This window comes from Scophthalmus maximus, chromosome 3, assembly GCF_022379125.1.
Source record: "Scophthalmus maximus strain ysfricsl-2021 chromosome 3, ASM2237912v1, whole genome shotgun sequence".
NCBI lineage: Eukaryota > Metazoa > Chordata > Actinopteri > Pleuronectiformes > Scophthalmidae > Scophthalmus > Scophthalmus maximus.
In genome coordinates, this window is record NC_061517.1 from 10190696 (window position 1) to 10210000 (window position 19305).

Sequence of the window (19305 nt, forward strand, 5' to 3'; positions counted from 1 at the left end):
TTGCCAATTTTGAGGTCCAGTTTGTGACCAGATTATGAGATGGACAAAATAACAAGAGTTGGTTTGCTCTTGTATTTCATTGCCAAGCAAAAAGTAATGTCATATTCATATTTTTTTCATGCTCAGTCCACTTCCTGTAAATACAATTCGGAGAGGGTATTTGCATACTTACTATACTATTATAATACTTTAACCTAGAATTAGTCAAAGGTAGTAACATGGAATAAATTGACATTGAACTTATTTTATAATTACAAAATGCAGTATATTGGCATTTGTTTTCTTTTTGTTTCAGTTGTTGCAGACATCTCAATGTCTGTCAATCTAGCCTGTGTGTAAAATGCCTACAGAGCCCAGCCCCTTATGGTTTATTGCTTAATTTTACACAAACGCACATTACTGCAAACATAATTTATTTTACGCCACAGTTATTACTGTGAGACTGCTGTAAAGATCGAACAACTGACACTGTTGTGTCGCCTAGCTTGATACCCTGTGCCAAGTAATAACAGTACAGACAAAGACGCTTTATAATGTGCCACTTTATTAGAAAAGTAAAAACTCACTTTAATATTTTATGAAGGTTAATATAAAACATTACAATCTTTTGCATATCTGCACTGTCACTATATTTTTTTATTATATTAACTATTTTTTAGACTAAACCCTGTGCTTAAAGAACATACAACATTGGCTACAGCTGTCACAGCAGTATTGGCCCATAATTATATCTGAAGACAATTAACAACAGCATCTGTATCTGCATGGAGAGCATGGAACATTTTGCATCCACAAAGTACAATGTGTCTGTGATAACCATCTTTTTTTTTCAACAAGTATACTGTATACTGTATGTTACATTGGAACAACATCAGAACAGCAACAGAGTATTTTACACATTTACATCATCATACTGTATTTTGTTTGTGCAATGAACATCTGCCTCGATCAGTGTGGAACAGTGTTCAACAAAAAATATATCAGATCAGTGCTTTCTCTTAGGATAAAGAAACTGTGACACATAAAGTGACAGCTGGAGGAGAAGGATTAAGTGTGATAGTGATTTCCAGCCAGCATTGTCTAAAGGTAGCCCCAGCAGAGCTTGTTAAGCGTCTCAGCTGTTCGCCATTTCTCATGTCAGACAGTAGTTTGAGCCATTGGTGCATCATTGATATCAGACTGGGGTTGGCCTGACCTACAGCCTCTGCCCCCCCCCCCCAAGCCCCCATGCCATATCACTCCCAGAGTCTCTCAGAACTGGACATCAAAGGCCCCTCCCCTGCACAGCAAGGGAGCGAGGTGAAGCAGAGAAAAGAGAGAGGTCTGTGTTGGTTACTGGAGGATGAACACAGCTGGGGGAGGGAGTGTATGCAAGGGGGAACAAGTGGAAGCAAAATGCGCCTGCTCCCAAAAACTGCAAAACGCACATGGCTCAATGTTGCAGTGTGTGTGTGTGTGTGTGTGTGTGTCTGTGCCTGCTCGTGTGCGTGTGCATGCACACAAACATATCGGGAAGAGGAGCGTCCCTTAGATCCACGTCCATTTGCAGTCATCCTCATCCAGCTCTACACCAGCTCTTCTTCATCTCCCTCCCCCAACTCCATCCCTCTGTCTCGCTACCCCTAGAGGGGAGGATAAACAACGCTCGGCCCTAAACTCTCAGTGGTTTCTCCCTATCATTCCTATTTCTCTTCTCTCCTCCTCATCCGAGTTGTTGCTTTGGAATAAAAACAAAACTGAACGCTGCTTTGCATCACATGGCAAAAAAGTACAACAGAAAAGATCAAAACGAACAAGAGATCAATTAAGTACCACAATATTTGTTTTCATCTCCATATATCAAAGCATGCACTTTTTTGATCAAGCAGAAAAAAATTGCACCGACAACATAAACATACTGTTTTTATGGCAATGGCATGAGCTATTTAACCAATGGTATTGTCAGTAGGTAAGAAAAAATAAAACAGTGCATAAAATACAGAGTGCAATTATTTGTACATACTTTCTAATACCGTAGCATTTAAGAACATATGTTAGAACATTTTTAAACCCGTTTTCTCTTTGTTTTCTCATGGTTGTCTCAGCAAGCTCAGTATAATGTGAGCAGTTTGTATCCCTCTTCGCCTCTTATCTTTATGCCCATTTATTAAGGCTCTGATGTTTTGTTTTCTTCCTCTGTTCTCTCTGTTGCAATGTTCCCCAAAGCTATATGGGAAAGACATTGTTTACAATGGAAGAAAACTCAGTGCAGTGGCTGGCGACGAGGGTGGGGAGAGGGCGAGGGGCAACCTGCCAAAGGACACTCGCTGGTCATTTTTGTGCCCAGCTCTTTATTTTTCTTGGAGCCCAAAGTCTTCTGTTGCTATTTCAACCGTCAGACTCAAGTCTGGTGAGATGTGGGGCACTCTGGTTTTGTCTTGAACCCAGGGAAGCTAATCACCACTGTCTTTTGGAAAGACCCGTTAAAAAGCACACTAATGCACAATTAAGCAAACCAATCCTGCAGCTGCAAAATTGAAATCGTCATAAAATCAGATGCTTGCACAGCCCAGAAGACTTGACATATTAACTGCACGGGATGAACCGCCCCGTGTTATTTTGGACACTCTTTCGCTTCCTCTTTTTTTTGTCCCTCATATTCTCATTTCATCCCAGTAATACAGTAAACATCTCACATTGTGAAATCTGTTACCCTTATCACTCTTGGGAGATTTGTGTACAACCCATTCGATGCCCCTGACCTGATCACTGAACTCCGCATGACTCTGCCAAGTATGAGTGTATCTTCGTGGGGGTGTGTTGGGGCGTGTCATCATGCTTCTGGCTACAGATGTTTATCAAATCTGAGAGTGAATTGTTAATTAATCGCATAATTTATGTGAAAATTAGAGAAAAGAGAAACTTTTTTTTTTATAGTTATCATGAAGGCTGTTGTTTAATGCTAATACCTATTGGGCACATTGATGGTAATTTTTGAAACAGGGATAATAGCCTTGGCTTGCTTCTGTGCTTAAGGAGGACTGAAAATTTAAACAAAGCACCACAACGCAGTCTGCCAGGCAATAGGCCAGTGTGCACAGAGAACCTGTTTCAGATGTTTGCTTAGTGAGAGCTAAGCACTGCAAATCTCTGTAACATCCATCTGCTTACAGTATATTAAATAAGTCCCTCCAAGATGAGGCGCGTGGGTGTGTGTGTGTGCGCGCATATATGGGTGACAATAGCTAACATTGTACTCCTTATACTCCTAATACAACCAGGTTCCTTGCTACTACTGTCTATTTTCAGGTGCGTTTGAGTTTGCACAATGCATGCACATTTCTTTTGTTATATATATATATATTTAAGTGTGTTTTCTTCCCTTGGGTTGTGAGTTACTCCACATACTCCTTAAAGAGTACAGTGTTCATATAAAAATAAAGATATTATGGAAAATGATGACGGGTGAATATGGTCAGTGACACTGGAGGTTGAAGATGTACAGTATATTTCAGTTTTCTTTTCTTTTTTTTTCTTTGTTGAGATGTATTTGGTCCATATTTGGGCTGGACTAGGCTTAGGCTGGTTCTGAAGTGCAGACCAATCAAGGGAAGTCTGAACCTGGATTAAGACCCTGTTTGTACCTGATGTCAACACAAAAATGGATCCTCATGTTGTTTGTCTACAGAAGGCCTTGTATCTATGTACAGCCACTTGCTGGCCAGTGAACTGGGACGTGCCATTCTGACCAGCCAGCTACAGGCCGGTGACGTACATCTCCATCCCGTCATTGAAGGTGAAGATGGTGGTGGTGCTGGCGCTGTTGGCCCCTTGTTTCACATCGCTGATGGTCTCATAGAAGTTTTCCCCACCAGGCAGGCCTCTTACAGGCGGGGCGGGGGGTCCTGAGCCCTGAGGTGCCGCTGGTGCTGCTTGCTGTGGCTGTGGCTGTGGCTGTGGCTGTGGCTGTGGCAGTTGTTGCTGCTGCTGTTGCTGCTGCGGCGGCGCCTGCTTCTTTCTCTTCAGCGTGGCACTACCCCCAGCTATGCTGTTATTGGTTCCCCCCTGCTCACGTTTCCGGTGGGTGTCGATGGTAGCGTATGCAGGGTCAGACTCGGCCATCACGCATGTGGACCAAGACCTGTCACCTCCTGACTCAAAGCAGGGCTCCTCCTGGGAACGAGCCTGGCTCTGGACTCCTCTGCCTCGGCCCCGGGAACCCGCGTTTCCCCTCTCTCCACCAAAGGAGCGTGGGAGGGTCTTTGCTCCGTTGTTTTCCATGGGGGGTTTCTTCTTCTGGGATTTACACACGATGGAGTAAGTGTCTGCAATCTGAGAAAAAACACAGGGCGAGAGAGGGTACGTTGTCAGTTAAAGCCACTGAACTACAGTACTATCCTACAGTCTATGGGTGACAGTTTATGGCCTGGTTTCTATAAGTGAATGTCTACAATCACAGCTGATACAGTCGACACATGCTATACTGTGCTGGGATTTAAACAACCAGACACTGTATCACCGTTTCCCAACCTTCAGGTCTATAGTTTCCGAGTTAGCTGAGAGTAGCCTATATGCACACTTTCTATATTTAAGTTTGTGTGCACTTTTGTCTGCATGTATACCAGATATAAAAGCACAATATGTGAACATGAGAGCAAACATATGATACTGCTAATTTCCTGTGCGAGCATGGATTGTGCGGGTGTGCACGGTAGTTTGCACATGTGTTGACAGAGCTCGCCTTGTGCTGTAACATGACCTATTTTGACGGGTTAGGATAAGACAGAGTAAACTGTGTTATCAGTCCGCTGAGGTCTAGGCAGAGAGACAAAGTTAGCTTTGCACTGGACGGACCTGTTAAAATTTCACCACAACTGCTTTGGCAAGAGAACAGCAGGGTATGTATGGTGTGAAAGATCTGGACGACAGCCAGCTCGCTGAAAAAAAAGAAAAAAAAAAAAAAAAACCCTTCTCAGTGTTGTTCATTAACGGACTTTGCTCACATCTCATTTGCTTTGAGTGGGTTTTTTTGTGACAGTGTTTACTGCTGGTGCATGCATGTGTCTGGAAATGCAATATGTGAAGTGTGTAAGAGTTGATATCCAGGACTCATGGAAGCCAGCAGCCACAAAGGCATGTGTGAGCTCTTCTCTGGAATTCGGCTAAACCAGTGCCGTGACCTCTGGCATTTCTGTGTCAAAATTCCACAAGGGGAGCACAAGAGCAGAGGATTGTGGGACACGGTCATGTTTACCTTGCTTGTTCACACCCACACTAGCAGCTCTGCTCTAGTGGCCCTGAGAAACACTAGCTATGCAATCTCTCTCCCTCTAGCTCTCTCTCCCGCACACACCCACACCCACACACACACACACACACACACATGCGCAAAAGCAGCAGCTTAAGCTTGTTTTTGTACTGCTCCAAAAAAACCTGAAACCTGAGAGCACACAGACAATGGACAAAACTCTTTCTGTGTTGGTGTCCTCACCTTGCCTTTGCTTTCATGGTGGTTTAATATTATGCATCTTACATTAGAGAAATATAACATGAGGAAATATGATCAGAGTAAAAAAACACTGACTTTTAATTGTGAAAAATCTCCCTTTCTTTCCATCTATGACAAATCTCAAGCGACACAAGATATCCTGCCCCCGCCAATCTCTTGTGTGACCTTTTTGGATAAACAGAAACCCTGGCGTATGCTACAAGTATGTGCACACAATGTGCATGTGTGTTTGTGTGTTTGTGTGTGTGCGCGCATTTGTGTGTGAGTGCATTTGTAGCACACAGTATCTGCAGCTCTGTGCAGCAGAGGAAGGAAGTCACAAGATGCTGGGGATTTCAAAACTGGGCTGCAGCTGTTGAGGAAGCCTGTGCATTGTATGTTTTCTTTTCTCCTCCCCTCAGCCTGCGCTCCTTTCTGTTAAGTCTCTGCTGATGCTGCTGTAGCTCTCTGTCCAGACCAAGGCTTTGTAAAGTCATTATTTACATTTTTCTGCATACAGCCATGATCTATGGAAATGCAACAGTATGCAGCTCAGTGTGATCAACCTTATGAATAGCAAATATGGTGCAAGTTTCCAAAAGGTCTGCGAACAGTTGATATTCATCTGGCAAGACATGCTTTGCGCAACGTGATTGGTCGGGGAGGGCAGCGCCTCCTAATAGCCACAGAGGGAGTGGCGCAGAGGGAGAGAGAGAGCGCCAGAGGAGAGGAGGAGATTTAGGTGGGAGTGGAAACTCAACACCTTTTGACGGCTGCAACTGACAACCTCCAGAGGATACAAAGTATATGGGCATGTTAGGGCAACAACAAACTATCCAGTGGAAAAACACAGCAACTAAGGGAGGGGGGAAAAGTTTAAAAAGGAGAAAAAAAAGTTAGTAAGGGAATCAAAATAAATCGAAAGAGAGAGAGAGCGATTGCAGAAAGCAGTCAAGGCCAGCTGCTCTCTGTACCAGTCTGACTTGCAGAGGAGGAGTTTAACTCTTGAGCCAAACAGCAGAGAGTTAACCCCTTAATCTCCACAAACAACAGCCTCCCAACTTTTTGGCTCAATACTGGCTTTAAACAGGAAAGTTGCCAGCCGCTTAAAACTAGTCAGGACCGCTTCTTTACTTGACTCCTACATGCTTCCGAATAGAAACAATAAATCCCCCCCTCGTCTAGATGATCTTTTAATATAACTTTACAATCAGAAACTGTGAGCAGTTTTGTTTTTTTTCTGTGGAAAAATGAGGCTGAAGATGAAAATGAAGCTCAGTCAAACGCAAACAAATGTTGGGAGTGCTGGACCAATGTAACAAAACCTCTGTCTGCAAGCAAAATCCTCATATGACAGGCAGGTCGCAGGTCACAGGTCACAGGTCAGTGGTGGTGTGACGGCATGCCCAATTAAATGTGCACCCTGCTCAGTTAACACAGCAGTCAAAAATCAGAGACCTGTCCAGTCTGTTTGTCTGTCTGTCACACACACACACACACACACACACACACACACACACACACACACACACACACACACACACACACACACACACACACACACACACACACACACACACACACACGTAAACTACCTCCTTTGCAGTTGGGGGAGACGGGTGCCCCTGTCCGCTCTCTCCACGGGGTGGAGGGGCGTGCAAGGTGATGATGTCTTCATCTTCTGGAGGCTTCCAGATGTACTGCTCCCCGTTGCCCATGAACACCGCCTCCTGGTGAACAAAATCAATCGAGCAATTTTTGCAATTATCATGGCGAAATCTTTAAAACATGGTATTATTACACGTAATAACACTGTGCCGTGCTTCACTGTGTGTTTGTTTGGGTTTTTTTTCAATCCAAGTTTGCCCTAAAATCTGTTGAGGCAGCAAATGTCTTGATTTGCCATGTTTGCTCGAAATTTTAACAGTGGCCATGTTGCACAGCATGTGTTATTACGTGTTCGTGTTCGAGAGAAAGGATGAGTGCATTTGTTTTGAAGGTCAGAGCTCATGTCCGCGTGGACGATGATACACTTGCTCTTTGAGAATAACGAGGACTGTTTTGAATCACATTTGGTCAGTGCTGCTGTGATCAAAATCAACCACCAAACAAGGTAAAATTGTCCCAATGATCTGGATTTTTTTCCTCGCTTCGCATGTGCTCTCCAAGGGCGGCTTTCATGTCATGATCCGAACGACCGCACCAGAGAGTGGGCGTTGGAAAACTGTCTCTTCAGCTGGCATCTGCTCTGGAACCAGCTCCTGGCTGGAATCAGATACAGCTGACATTTCCTATCCTCTGGTGCCACAGCTTTACGTTTCTGTCACTATTAAGTCAAGTGTAACCACAACAGATCGGTCATTGGCTCGCGCTTTGCAAGTTTCAAGGAATGCCTGCTTGGTTATTGAATTTTCACTAAGAGTTTATTAGTTTCTCCTCACCGAGTGATGGATGTTTCCTAAAGGTTTTTACACAAATCCATTCAGATTACAGACCCACCGACATAGAGGGAACGCTGCTACAACATAACCATCAATTACTGCTGTGGGTAGAGGTAATTTTAGCAAGATTTTTTGTAAAAGATCTTTGTATTGTATCAACATCTTTCTGTCTGCTTAATAGCAGTTAATGTGTGATCCTTTTCTGAGGAACAAAAGAAACCTGGCTGGGTTGTCGCGAAACAATAACCACAGAATGAACTGCTCTATAGTTGAATTTCTATCACTGCTGCTGATCAGGGCCAATTAGAAACCAATTTGAAAGCACGAAGTGGCATGTGCACATGCGACCCCCAGGATGATTCACCGTTCATAATCTCCCCCTGTGCAGTGCGGGGGAGTAATGGAAGCCGGCACAGAGTAAATGGCTTCAGTATGTGACCATTATTTATCCCAACACTGGCTGCTGGCTACCTGTTACTAGATAGACTGACTGATAGATTCAACAGGAACACACACGCACGCACACGCACGCAAACACGCACACAAACACGCACGCAAACATGCACGCACGCACACACACGCACACACACACACACACACAAGCACACAAGCACACAGAGGCACACAGGCACACACACATACATACACACACACACACACACAGAGCTTGGAAGCCTGCCAAGCTCTTACATAATACATCCTTCCACTCTCTGCTCTGGCCACACTAAAGTCTGAAAAAATGCACATTAACTACACTATCAAGGATTTCACATGCACAAGATTCAACTTGCAGGTCAACGACCGGGGGCTAACAGCTAAAGTAAAATTTGTTTTGAAAAAACCATATCAATCTCCTTTTAAATCACTAACAGAAAAGACAAACACTCGAAAACCACACACACACACACACACACACACACACACACGTAGGGAAAAACAGATGTATGTGTGTGCCAGCAAACCCGTAGGAAAGGCTGATCACTATCCGAGCATTGTCCCACTGTTTCCCTACAGCCCTAATCTGTGGCATTAACTGTTTCTATACTCACCCCCACACACAACAGTTATTTGAATAAAACATTCAAATAAAAGACAAAATCGTAAAAAAAGGGACGTTTTAATTTTAAATTTTTTGTTTTATTCTGTAAGCACTTTGTGTGATATTATTTGTAAGCAAAGTGCTATATATGATTTGATTCAATTTGGTTAGTATTCTATTGCAAACAAAAGATTATGTTCACTCGCACACACAATGATAATACATTATCATAATGAAGTATAAGTTTATGGTAAAATTATAAAATTTGATATGAAGACATCAATTTACTAAAATAGTATAAACCCTCACGGTGGATTCATTAAGAGCGGTTTGTTTGTGGACAGCTCCCTCTGGTGGGGATCTGGCAGGCCTTCACTTTGGAAAGGCGGATGGTTCGGTAATAACGCACAGTGCCCACGGTTGATAGGGAGCATATTGAACCGATGATTCCCGTACCTTTGGGAAGGAGTGCAGGTGGAACGGCTCCAGCGGCTTGCGTGGAAACTCCTGACTGCGATGCAGCGGAGGAGGAGCAGCGGAGGGTGAATCACTCACACTCGACTGGCTGTCTGACTGGCTGTCGGCCCCGTTATTTTCCTTCCTGTTTGTCTTGTCAACCTTCAGATATTGAGGCACCAGTGAAAACATTGTATATATACGCAGCAAAAAGTCCACATGGTGACATCTTTTTGGATTTCTCAGAGTGTTTTAGACCTGTAATTTTTCTTAATATCTTTGCAAAGTTTGAAAAGTATATACAAAATCAAATAGCCTAACTACTCTCTCTGGCTTTTTAACTACAGCTGATCATATCACTCCACAGCCCACTACTCTTCTTGAGACAGACACACCTATTTTAGTAACCATAGACATGGTCACATAGCATGAGAGATAAACATCCAAAACTTTCCATCAAATCAAATCAGAAAACTTTCAGAAGTGTTTAAAAATCCACTGATGTTATTGATAATTTTTTGTTGAACTAGCGATACAAACTTATGTTTAAAAATTACCTTTCTGAACTTCCGTATGGAGGCGTACTCGGCTGCAGTCGGATCCTGAATGGCAAGGGAGTTAACAGAAGACAGAGGGGACCTGTTAATCCCGCTCGCCCCATTACCTCTTCCGGTCATCGGACCATTAATGGTGCCGTTTCCCCTGCCGTTCCCTCTGCCACCCTGTGAGGAAACACACAAGGTTACATGTCAGCTACAAACAACCTACTGTCACACGTTTACTAATTTCCATGAACAAGGAAACACTGAAGCCACGGTTGCAAAGCAGCCTGAACGAGGCCAAGCCAATGTCATCCAACGGCAGAGCTGCAGCTCCTGCACTTTAGACCTATGTAAACAGCTTACATATCATCTACAAGCAAAAAAAAATAGTTATAGCCGTTATATTAATCTCATGACTGCATCTGCAGGTGATAATTTCCTCAGCAGGCATGTGTAAAACATGTGTCGAGGATTCACTGGGTGTATCCAGTTTTTTCCATGTGATGCACTAGATTTAAAAGCATAATGTAAGTTTTGGATCAGTGGGTATAGACATACGTTCCCTTGCCCGTTTCCGTTACGGGCTCCATTGGCATGAGCAGGCGGGCTTTGGGCAGCTCTGATGATAGCTGGAGAGTTGGCTGATGTGGGTGGCGGGGCAGAGGGCACCTTGGGGCCCGCGTCCCCTTCCCGGATGCCCACACTTTCGTACAGGCCGTCGTCCAGGCAGTGGGTCGGGGTTGGGTTGTTGCGCAGGCCCACCTCGGTGTACATGTGGTCTCTGGCCTCCCCTCCTCCTGCCCCTCCTCCTCCTCCTCCTCCTCCCCCTTCTCCTCCTGTTTCCCCTCCCTCCCCCTGGGCAGATCCCTGGGGACTGGTGGGGATCTGGGGAAGCTGTCGCCCATGGGAGGGCCTCAGGTCCGTCTGGGAGCACCGACTGTGGAGGAGCAGGAGGTCCATACTGGCCGGACGGCTCTTACCAACAGCTGCAGAGAGAGGGAGAGGAGGAGGGAAAGAGAGCAAATGATAGAGGGGACCAGACTGACATGCTGTAACGGCGTAGGGGTTGTTTATCGTATATTCTGGAATTTCCCAGATTGGGATCAATAAAGTACCTCTCTTATCTTAACTCTTATCTTATTGCCATATACAAACTGTCAGTCCTCACTTACAGTTTCCATTGCAGGGAAAACGATTGATCTCGTGCAGCCTGGTGTCAGATTTGCTCATGGAGTTCAGCTTCGGATGCCGGAGTGTGCCCTGCTGGCTCACACAAATGGACACGTTAACACAGGAATAAAACATGCAAACACACGCATGATCATCTGTATACACGAGAGAGCAGGGGGAGATGGAGAGGGGGAGGGAGGGAGGGAGGGAGGAAGGAGAAGAGAGGGAAAAACAAAAGCATGTCTCACCATATTTACAGATGTCCCTTTCTCTCCGGCTGGGGGGTGCTTGCTCTTGCTTTTTCTGACACAACAACAAAGTGAGGAAGGTCAACGGGAGCCAGTGGACAGAGAGAGAACACACACACACACACAGCACATAGATACTATCAGCACCCAACTTTGGCAAGGGCATAAATGTCCTTGCTAGATAACAAGAACCCAGTCGAACAGTGAGAGGAGCGTGAGTAGGGTTTCTTAGCCAAAGCGGATGATGGCCCTCACTGAGAAACTTTTCTTTCCCCTTCTTCTAGTTATTTTCATAATAAGACCAAGAAAACGCACATTTATTATGTTGTAGTTTCCTTCACGTTAATTCCCTTTGCTGTTTTAGTTTACAATCCTCTGGTATTAGTCTTGAGCAAAAAGAAATGTATCTTCACTAGTGCTGTGGATAGCTGTGGATCCCTGGAGGTGGCTGTAGCCATAGGAAACTGTTGATATGGTGCGAGAGCGACGCGATGAAGCAAGAAGACAAAAGCTCCTGTGTGCAGGTGTGAGAACTGTTCTCTCTTCTCTCACTTTGGAGGGCGAGGATCTGCATCACATGAAGTGTGAGATCTTACTGCTGAGCCGCAAAACACAACGCAGCAATAAATAGCGTTCCTGGCTTGCAAGGCGGCAAAACAATTGCACACAAATGCTGCCATCACCTCAACATTTGAGTTGTTTGATATTTATCTGAACATAAAAAGTACCAAGGTCAGTTGTGTGTCAGCTCCATGTTACTGCAGCTAGCTATTGTCTCCTCTAGTGAGCCGGAACTCCATTCGTACCAACATATGGCCATCCCACCCCAGAGGCACCATGGGAAGGTGAAGAGAGCTCACCATGGAGATGTTAAGAATAACACGATACAGGATAGTGGGTCAGGTAAAAATATAAAATAATAATAATGATAATAATAATAATACATTTGATTTACTCTGCAAGCTTAGGCACAAAGTGATATCCAGGTCATATATGAACTGCACTGAGCCCAAACATTGAAAATTGATGTACAAGTATAATGTTGTTATAAATAAATAAAAGATGAAACACAACAGAACAAAAAAGAGTTAACATGATAAAAAAATTGGAAAAAAATGTGGCTACAAGGAAGATGTGCTCGGAGACATGAGGATGTATAAATGAGGGCAACAATTATGTTGTAATTTTAAGACTAAAATCTCCCGTGAGCCTTGGCAACGAAAAAAGAACAAGCGCTGGGTTTATTTTAAATCAATAGTACCAGGTCTCTCTCTGTCCAGGATCTATGTCATTAGTACACGACAAAATGAAGTCGAACAGGTGATCTACTGAACACCCGGCTCCTCAACATTGCCGACATCCAGTCGGGAGCAAAAATAAAATGTAATTCTTTACATCTCAACAATGGTGTGGTTTTTATTTCTATGACACGAGCTGGTTTGCCATTGCGTTTCTCTACATCCTTATCTGTGTATCCCATGGCAACAAAGCCACAGTGCTGCCTCTGATTGGTCCCTGAGGTTTGTGTGCGAAAAAAAAGAAAGAAAAGGGCTGTGCCATTGCTCTTGCCTGGCTCAGAGTCTGATCCTCTTTAAACTGCGGGGTGTTCCACTGCTTCTGCCTGCTGAGGAGTCTGCTTAAAGAGGGGTGACGTGAGGCTGCTCTGACTCTGGCCTGTCTCCTCAGTGTCCTGTAAACATCATTTCATCTGATCTGACACTCGCAACCCATTAACATTCATTACTGCCACTCTGCTCGGAGCAGGGGATAAAAGAGACGGAGAGGACGGATGGAGGGAAGAGAGAAAGCCGGGAGGAGACGAGTTCAGAAGAAGTAGAGAGAGGGAGACATAAAAGAAAAAAGTAGATGATGAGAGCGATGTGGGAGGGCATTGAAAGCTGGCAGCAGAAGTGATAAAACTCTGTCTGTTCTCTTTTCTTATTTCACTCTGCCCCTTATACTTTTTTTTTGCACATTTCAAGTCACGTGAGCGTCCTCTTACCTTTGGCAGCCAACGCAAACGAGGACAATAAGGATGGTGACCACAAAGGCAGACGCTGCTGCAATGGCTCCCAGGAGAAGCAAGTTCTGGTAGAGAGGGTCATCGGCATTTGCTCCGCTTTCATCCATGACACCCACTCACTCACTCACTCACTCACTCACTCACTTCCACTCGAGCAAAAACTCTGCCACACAGACCGACTGCTCAGGAAAACCTGCAGAGATAAGGGAAGAGAACGAAAAGAAAAAGATACAACATTTGAGTGACATGAGAGATAAGAGCAAACTGAAGAAATGCTGCAGAGAGCGAGGTGAGGAAGTGTATGTGTGTGTGTGTGTGTGTGTGTGTGTGTGTGTGATTGTGTGTGCGCGTGCGTGCATGTGTGTGTGTGTGTGTGCGTGCATGTGCTTGGTTTGCCTCTGGCTTTTTGTCACCGTCTCATTCTGACATATCAGTTTCTATTTTTGACTCACTCAGAGAATAATGCACAGAAAATAGAACACCTTACAAAGCAGCCAGCACGGCACGCCAAAAAAGCTTTCATCACACTCCTTCGTTTTTTTGGTTAATAAAAGATCTAACGATACCGCAAACATGTGTTTGACTAGCCAGAGAGATTTGGCTGTTAGTTTAACAGGAAAAAAAAGCAGTCTCTCATTGAGGGAAGGATCAGATCCACTGCTGTTACAGTTCATTTCCAGGCAGAACAATTTCAGATCACACAGATGAAACACTCTCACAACAAGAGTTCCAATTTTTAGACAGTGGTGCGTTCTGTAGTAAAGGATTTTCTGCAACCACAGTAGCACTATCACTTTAAAAAAGTTATCTTTGAGGACACTTTTGCACATGTTCCTATATGAGTTTAAACAGATTCATATTCTACTTGAAGTAGAATCACAGGGGTGAAATCTTTATCGCGTGTTAAAAAAAACTCAAAAGCTCAAAAAATATTATGTGCTGCTATTGTTTAAAGGAGGAATTGTGGGTAATAACCTTTTTTTTTCATTTCAGCCTGAAAGTGAGATGAGAAGCTCTGCCTCTGTCCAAAAAGATATTCTAATCAACCCATACCCAGTCTCTAAGTATTGTTTAAGCTTCTTTAAAGTTCAAAATCATCTCGTCTCATTGTCATAAAGAAGCTGGCTTACCGCTTTAAACTATAGCCCGCCAGCCGAACATAATGTTGTTTTCATATTTTTCTGGAAATTATACTATACAACAAAGTGAATATTTTAATTTCATTTGAAGTATTTGTAAATTTCAGGAAAAATGTAAGTACAGGATTTCTAGACTTTGCCCACATCTGTTGAATTATTGCTGAGTCCAGGAATGGGATGCAGTATATATTCATAAATAAATTCATAGGTTTTTGTGTAAATCTTTGTGTAGGTTTGCTGCAATACATCTAGGCTATATCCTGGTCCAAGTCAAGGCAGCATCACAATCTTCAACCCAACGACCACAAGTCTTTTGTAAATATAGGTATGAATTACATTACAAGCAGTAAATGTGCAGATTAGAATTAGTGGGAAATAACTGGTTGGTATGTTTATAAATTGAGGTATGCTGTGGTGATTCAGTGAAATGAAATGTAATATCTTCCTATTTCATATTATTAATGGTCATATATCCCATAAGTTATGTACTGGGTGTAAACATTTAGCGACAACTAAATCAATCCCTGCACAAGAACTGGTAGGTGAAGTGCGACCACTTTTAATTCGTTGACGCGTGAATCTTCACCGAGTAAACATTTATACTAGAAGAACAGGGTAAGTTTGAACTTACAAAGAGCTGCTGCAAAAGGCTCCTGGAGCATAGCCTCCAAAATGTCACTTGACCAGTCGATGTGTAGCTTCGGGTACTAAGTATGTTCACGATAACTGAAGTATTAGCACAAGACATTTGGAATGGGAGAGGTTGTCGGTGCTTGCCCTCACTTCTCTGCACATTTCCCAGAGGCACAACAATGCACACATGAATACACTGCACATGCTGCGCATTCTTACATTGCTGAGACAATGGCAGCAATGTGGTTAAAATATTAGATTAGAGGAAAAAGCTGAACATCAGGGATCCAAATGACAAAGCAGGCGGAGAGCAGAAGGAGGCCATGGCAAGCTACTGTATATATCGTATGTGTGTGTGAGAGAGAGAGGAGACTCTGGAATATACCACCACAGGATCTGGCTGTGGCTTTCTGTTTCTTGCAGATAAAACTGCATCTTTTTTTTTTCTCTCTCTCCATGTCCTCTTTTCTTGGTCCCTCTCGCTCTCTCTTCCTCCAGTTCTCCTCTCCTCCTCTCCCTCTGTCTGTCTGTCTGCCTGACCCTGCAGATATGTGAGGCGATGCACAGCGAATGAATTAGCGGAGCAGAGGACTCAGACAGCCCTTTATGGAATAGACAGACAGGCAGGCAGCAGGCAGGCAGAGCACAGCGCCGCTGAGAGGGAGAGAAAACAAGCGGGAGAGAGGGTGAATGAAAGGGAAGGGTAGCACCGGAGTGAAGAGACATGGGAGCGAATGGGTGGGATGAAAGGACAGACAGAAGGGTGAAGATGCAAGAAAATATGGGGGGAAGAAGGAGAAAGAGGGGAGCACACTTAAAACACGGAGGAGGAACAAAGAGGGGAGGGTGTGAACGGTGGAGGGAGGGAGGGAGGAGAGAAAAGGGAGTGATGAGACTGGGAAGATGAAGAAATCTTCGCTGAAGACGAGACATAGCGGGGAAGCATGGGAGAATGTGCGATGAGCTCAGAGGAAAGGGGGGAGAGAGAGAGAGAGAGAGAGAGAGAGAAAAGGGGCAGGAGGCGAAGAGAAGGAGGTCATCAGCGGTCTGTTTCTGCCTGCATTTTGTCAGCCCCCTTCTGAAATATTCAGGGGAGAAACACACACACACACACACACACACACACACACACACACACACACACACACACACACACACACACACACACACACACACACACACACACACACACACACACACACACACACACACACACACACACACACACACACACAGACACACACACACACACACACACACACACACACACACAGGGGCTCGCTTCTGCAAGATGGGAGCGCACATGTCTAGCGGCGTGCTGAACAGTGCGCGAAGCTTACAAGTGGTGAACTGGACTGGGGAAGAGGAGAGGCACGTCAACACCCCCTGCAGCATGTGACACACAGTCAGGCTTGCGAGAGCGCTCTGATCTGCATCTGTCTTCATTTCAGAGCATTATGAGTAAAAAATGATGACGGTAACAATAACAGCATATTGAGAATGATGACGACGGCGGTGATAGCCCTATTAGAATAAAGAGGTCAGTGAAGATGATGATGATTAAGGTGCAGCCACTATTACTGATGGTAATGATGGTGATAATGAGGTCAAAAGCGAGAGCTGCACGGAGACACGCGAAGGGGCGGATGCAGGCAGCAGAACGGGCAGAGCAGGATGCAGCGGTGCAGCGCGACCACGGGGTGGAAGGTTTCCTCTGCACGTCTCCTGAGATCACACAAACGCACGAAGCACAGACCGACACCAGCATGAAACAGCAGACTGTCGAAAACCTGACAACAGGATTACACAATCAAGAGTAAAATGGATGCACTGATAACTGGGCGTCTAACACGCTCGGCAGCCTCTTTGTGTGTGTGTGTGTGTGTGTGTGTGTGTGTGTGCAATATCTGCTCAATAAAAGCTAATTATAGTCTCTAATTCCAGTCATGAAATGGATTTTCATGTGAACTGAAATACTGTTGTTGAGATAACCAGAGGTTTATGCTTTAGTTTTTCTGCTCTTGGCTTGAACAGAACCAAATTCGTTTGAATTTTTTTTGTGCTTGCTGCCGTCACAATTGTCCGTCCTTGCAACTCGTAGATCAAATCCAAAGTTTTTTTCTGCTAGTCAACAGACCCTGAGAACACACTGGTTTGTCTTGTGCAGACGAGTGAACGTCTGTGTGTTTGATTCAAGCAAGGATTCTATAAACAGGAGGCTGTTTTATAAATGCTTAGTAAAAATATCTTACTGGGCTCCCGTGGATCGCAGCACTACTTCAAATGTGAGAGGTTTTTGTTTTTTTCGTGGTTTAAAATAAGCGTTACCTGATTTCAGTTCTGCTTCAGGGATGACATTTACATCTACAGTTACATGTCGGATTGTCACAGGTATTTATTTGATTAATGCTGTAACTGATACTAACAACTGGTATCAAGTATTGTGGCTGCATACAGGCCTACATGTAGTATACCTACAACAAATGCAATATAGACTTTTTGCCGATGCCCTCGTCTACAATGACTGAAAGAAAGAAACATCGCAATAGGTTTAAATTCCTCAGGTTAAAGGTGTTGTAACTTCAGCTGTGTTGAGAAGAGAATGACTCTATGTACACTACATTTTTACTTGGGTGGCACAACTGGACTTCCATTCATCTCCTTTGGATAACCTTATAGAGGCAGAGATGTAGTAGACGGTTAATTCAGAACCTGCTAATTACGCATTTATGTGCAATACTGTATGTATGATTTGGGTTAAGTGAGACACTGATCCACTGTCTGTATTCAACAGGTATGACCTTCTGTCCATCCTCACCTGAGAGCCGCCCACTTCTCCGATTCAGATTCAAACTTAGGTGCATGGTATCTGTCCCTCGCATCTCCCACTCAAAGCTACCTGAACGCAATAATAATGATAATAATAATAATAAATTTCATTTATAGAGCACTTTTCATTGCAATACACAAAGATACCCCCCCTACCCCACACACACACACCCCAAAAAACCTATTTTCCCTCTCAACATTGGATTAACAAGGCCAGCACCCATGCAATTTTCCTAATTGTAGTCATGAGATTCACAAGGCCGATATGTCCCTGTCATGTTCCTGAACGCAGCTTTCAGTCTCTGTCATCACATTAGGGCAAATCCAACTAAGTGATTATTATCAAGCGCAACAATGGAGTAAACGGTGTGTGTGTGTGTGTGTGTGTAGCACCACTCTTGCTCAATAAATGTATTAAATCTACTCAACACTTCCCACTTTACAGACTTCAAACAACCAAGACATAATTTACAGGCAACGTCACCCCTTCAGCACTGACCTGTAACCTATATCAACCAGTAAAGCATGTCTGCCCTTTGAACGCTCCGCCTGCGAATCAAATCAATCACGCTCGCTATTTGATGATCGCTCATCGATGCACACAGAATCAGTGAGGGAGACATATAAATGGCAATAGCAGAAAAGAAAGAGGGGAGAGTAGAGGACATGTCTTCCGAACATCGCGAGGCGAGTTCATCAGAGGCCCTGGGCCGCGGCGCATTACAGCCGAGAGCAGACGTGGAATCACATCATGTCCATGGCAATCTGCGGCTCGGTGGGACGTCGCTGCTCTGTGCACATGACAGACACGGAGCGATGGGGCGTCAGAAGAAAGAAGGGCGAGCAAGAGAGGCAGTGGGAGGCAGCAGCGGTGGGAGGGGAGGTTACAGCTTAACCCTCTGATATTTTTTTGCCATCAACTGCAATGCCTATATCTCTAAGCCTCAAACACACACGCACGCACACACGCACGCACACACAAACACACACACGCACACAAGCGCACACACACTCTGAGGAGATAGACCTTGTACTGACACTTGGGAAATTCAGTTTGCAATTTAGTGCCTGTCCTAAAGTGACCTGTAACAAGTGGTCACATAACAGATCAAGTGAACATAACCTGCTCAATTTTTCGTGTTCCAGCAATATTGTAATCTCGTAACCGAGGAGAATTATGATTTAGACTCTGCTCAAAGCTTCCTGCAAACATCCTAAATGATTAAGTGACAAGTGTTGGGTTGTATCTGAATAACATTTTTAAATGTAATCATGCCTTTTGAAGCTGTATCATTTGTATTACTTAAATTATAAGGAC

The 19305-nt window shown here is 44.2% G+C and overlaps 1 protein-coding gene across 4 annotated transcripts in view; it reads right to left on the reverse strand.

Moving 5' to 3' along the window:
- Positions 1-522: 522 nt before the first annotated feature.
- LOC118317472 overlaps positions 523-19305 on the reverse strand; it is a 35533-nt gene continuing 16750 nt past the window's right edge. Inside the window, exons 1-9 of one of the 4 annotated variants that reach the window (XM_035646202.2) lie at positions 13366-13506; positions 12933-13053; positions 11364-11418; positions 11118-11205; positions 10504-10931; positions 9961-10125; positions 9404-9565; positions 7063-7197; positions 523-4311 (exon numbers count right to left, since the gene is read on the reverse strand). In XM_035646202.2, coding sequence (XP_035502095.2) covers positions 3736-4311; positions 7063-7197; positions 9404-9565; positions 9961-10125; positions 10504-10931; positions 11118-11205; positions 11364-11366 — 1557 coding nt within the window. In that variant the 5' untranslated portion in view covers positions 11367-11418; positions 12933-13053; positions 13366-13506 and the 3' untranslated portion in view covers positions 523-3735. Of the gene's footprint in view, positions 4312-7062; positions 7198-9403; positions 9566-9960; positions 10126-10503; positions 10932-11117; positions 11209-11363; positions 11419-12932; positions 13054-13365; positions 13580-19305 lie in introns of those variants that run through there. The other 3 variants (XM_035646201.2, XM_035646200.2, XM_035646199.2) reach the window with 3 other exon arrangements.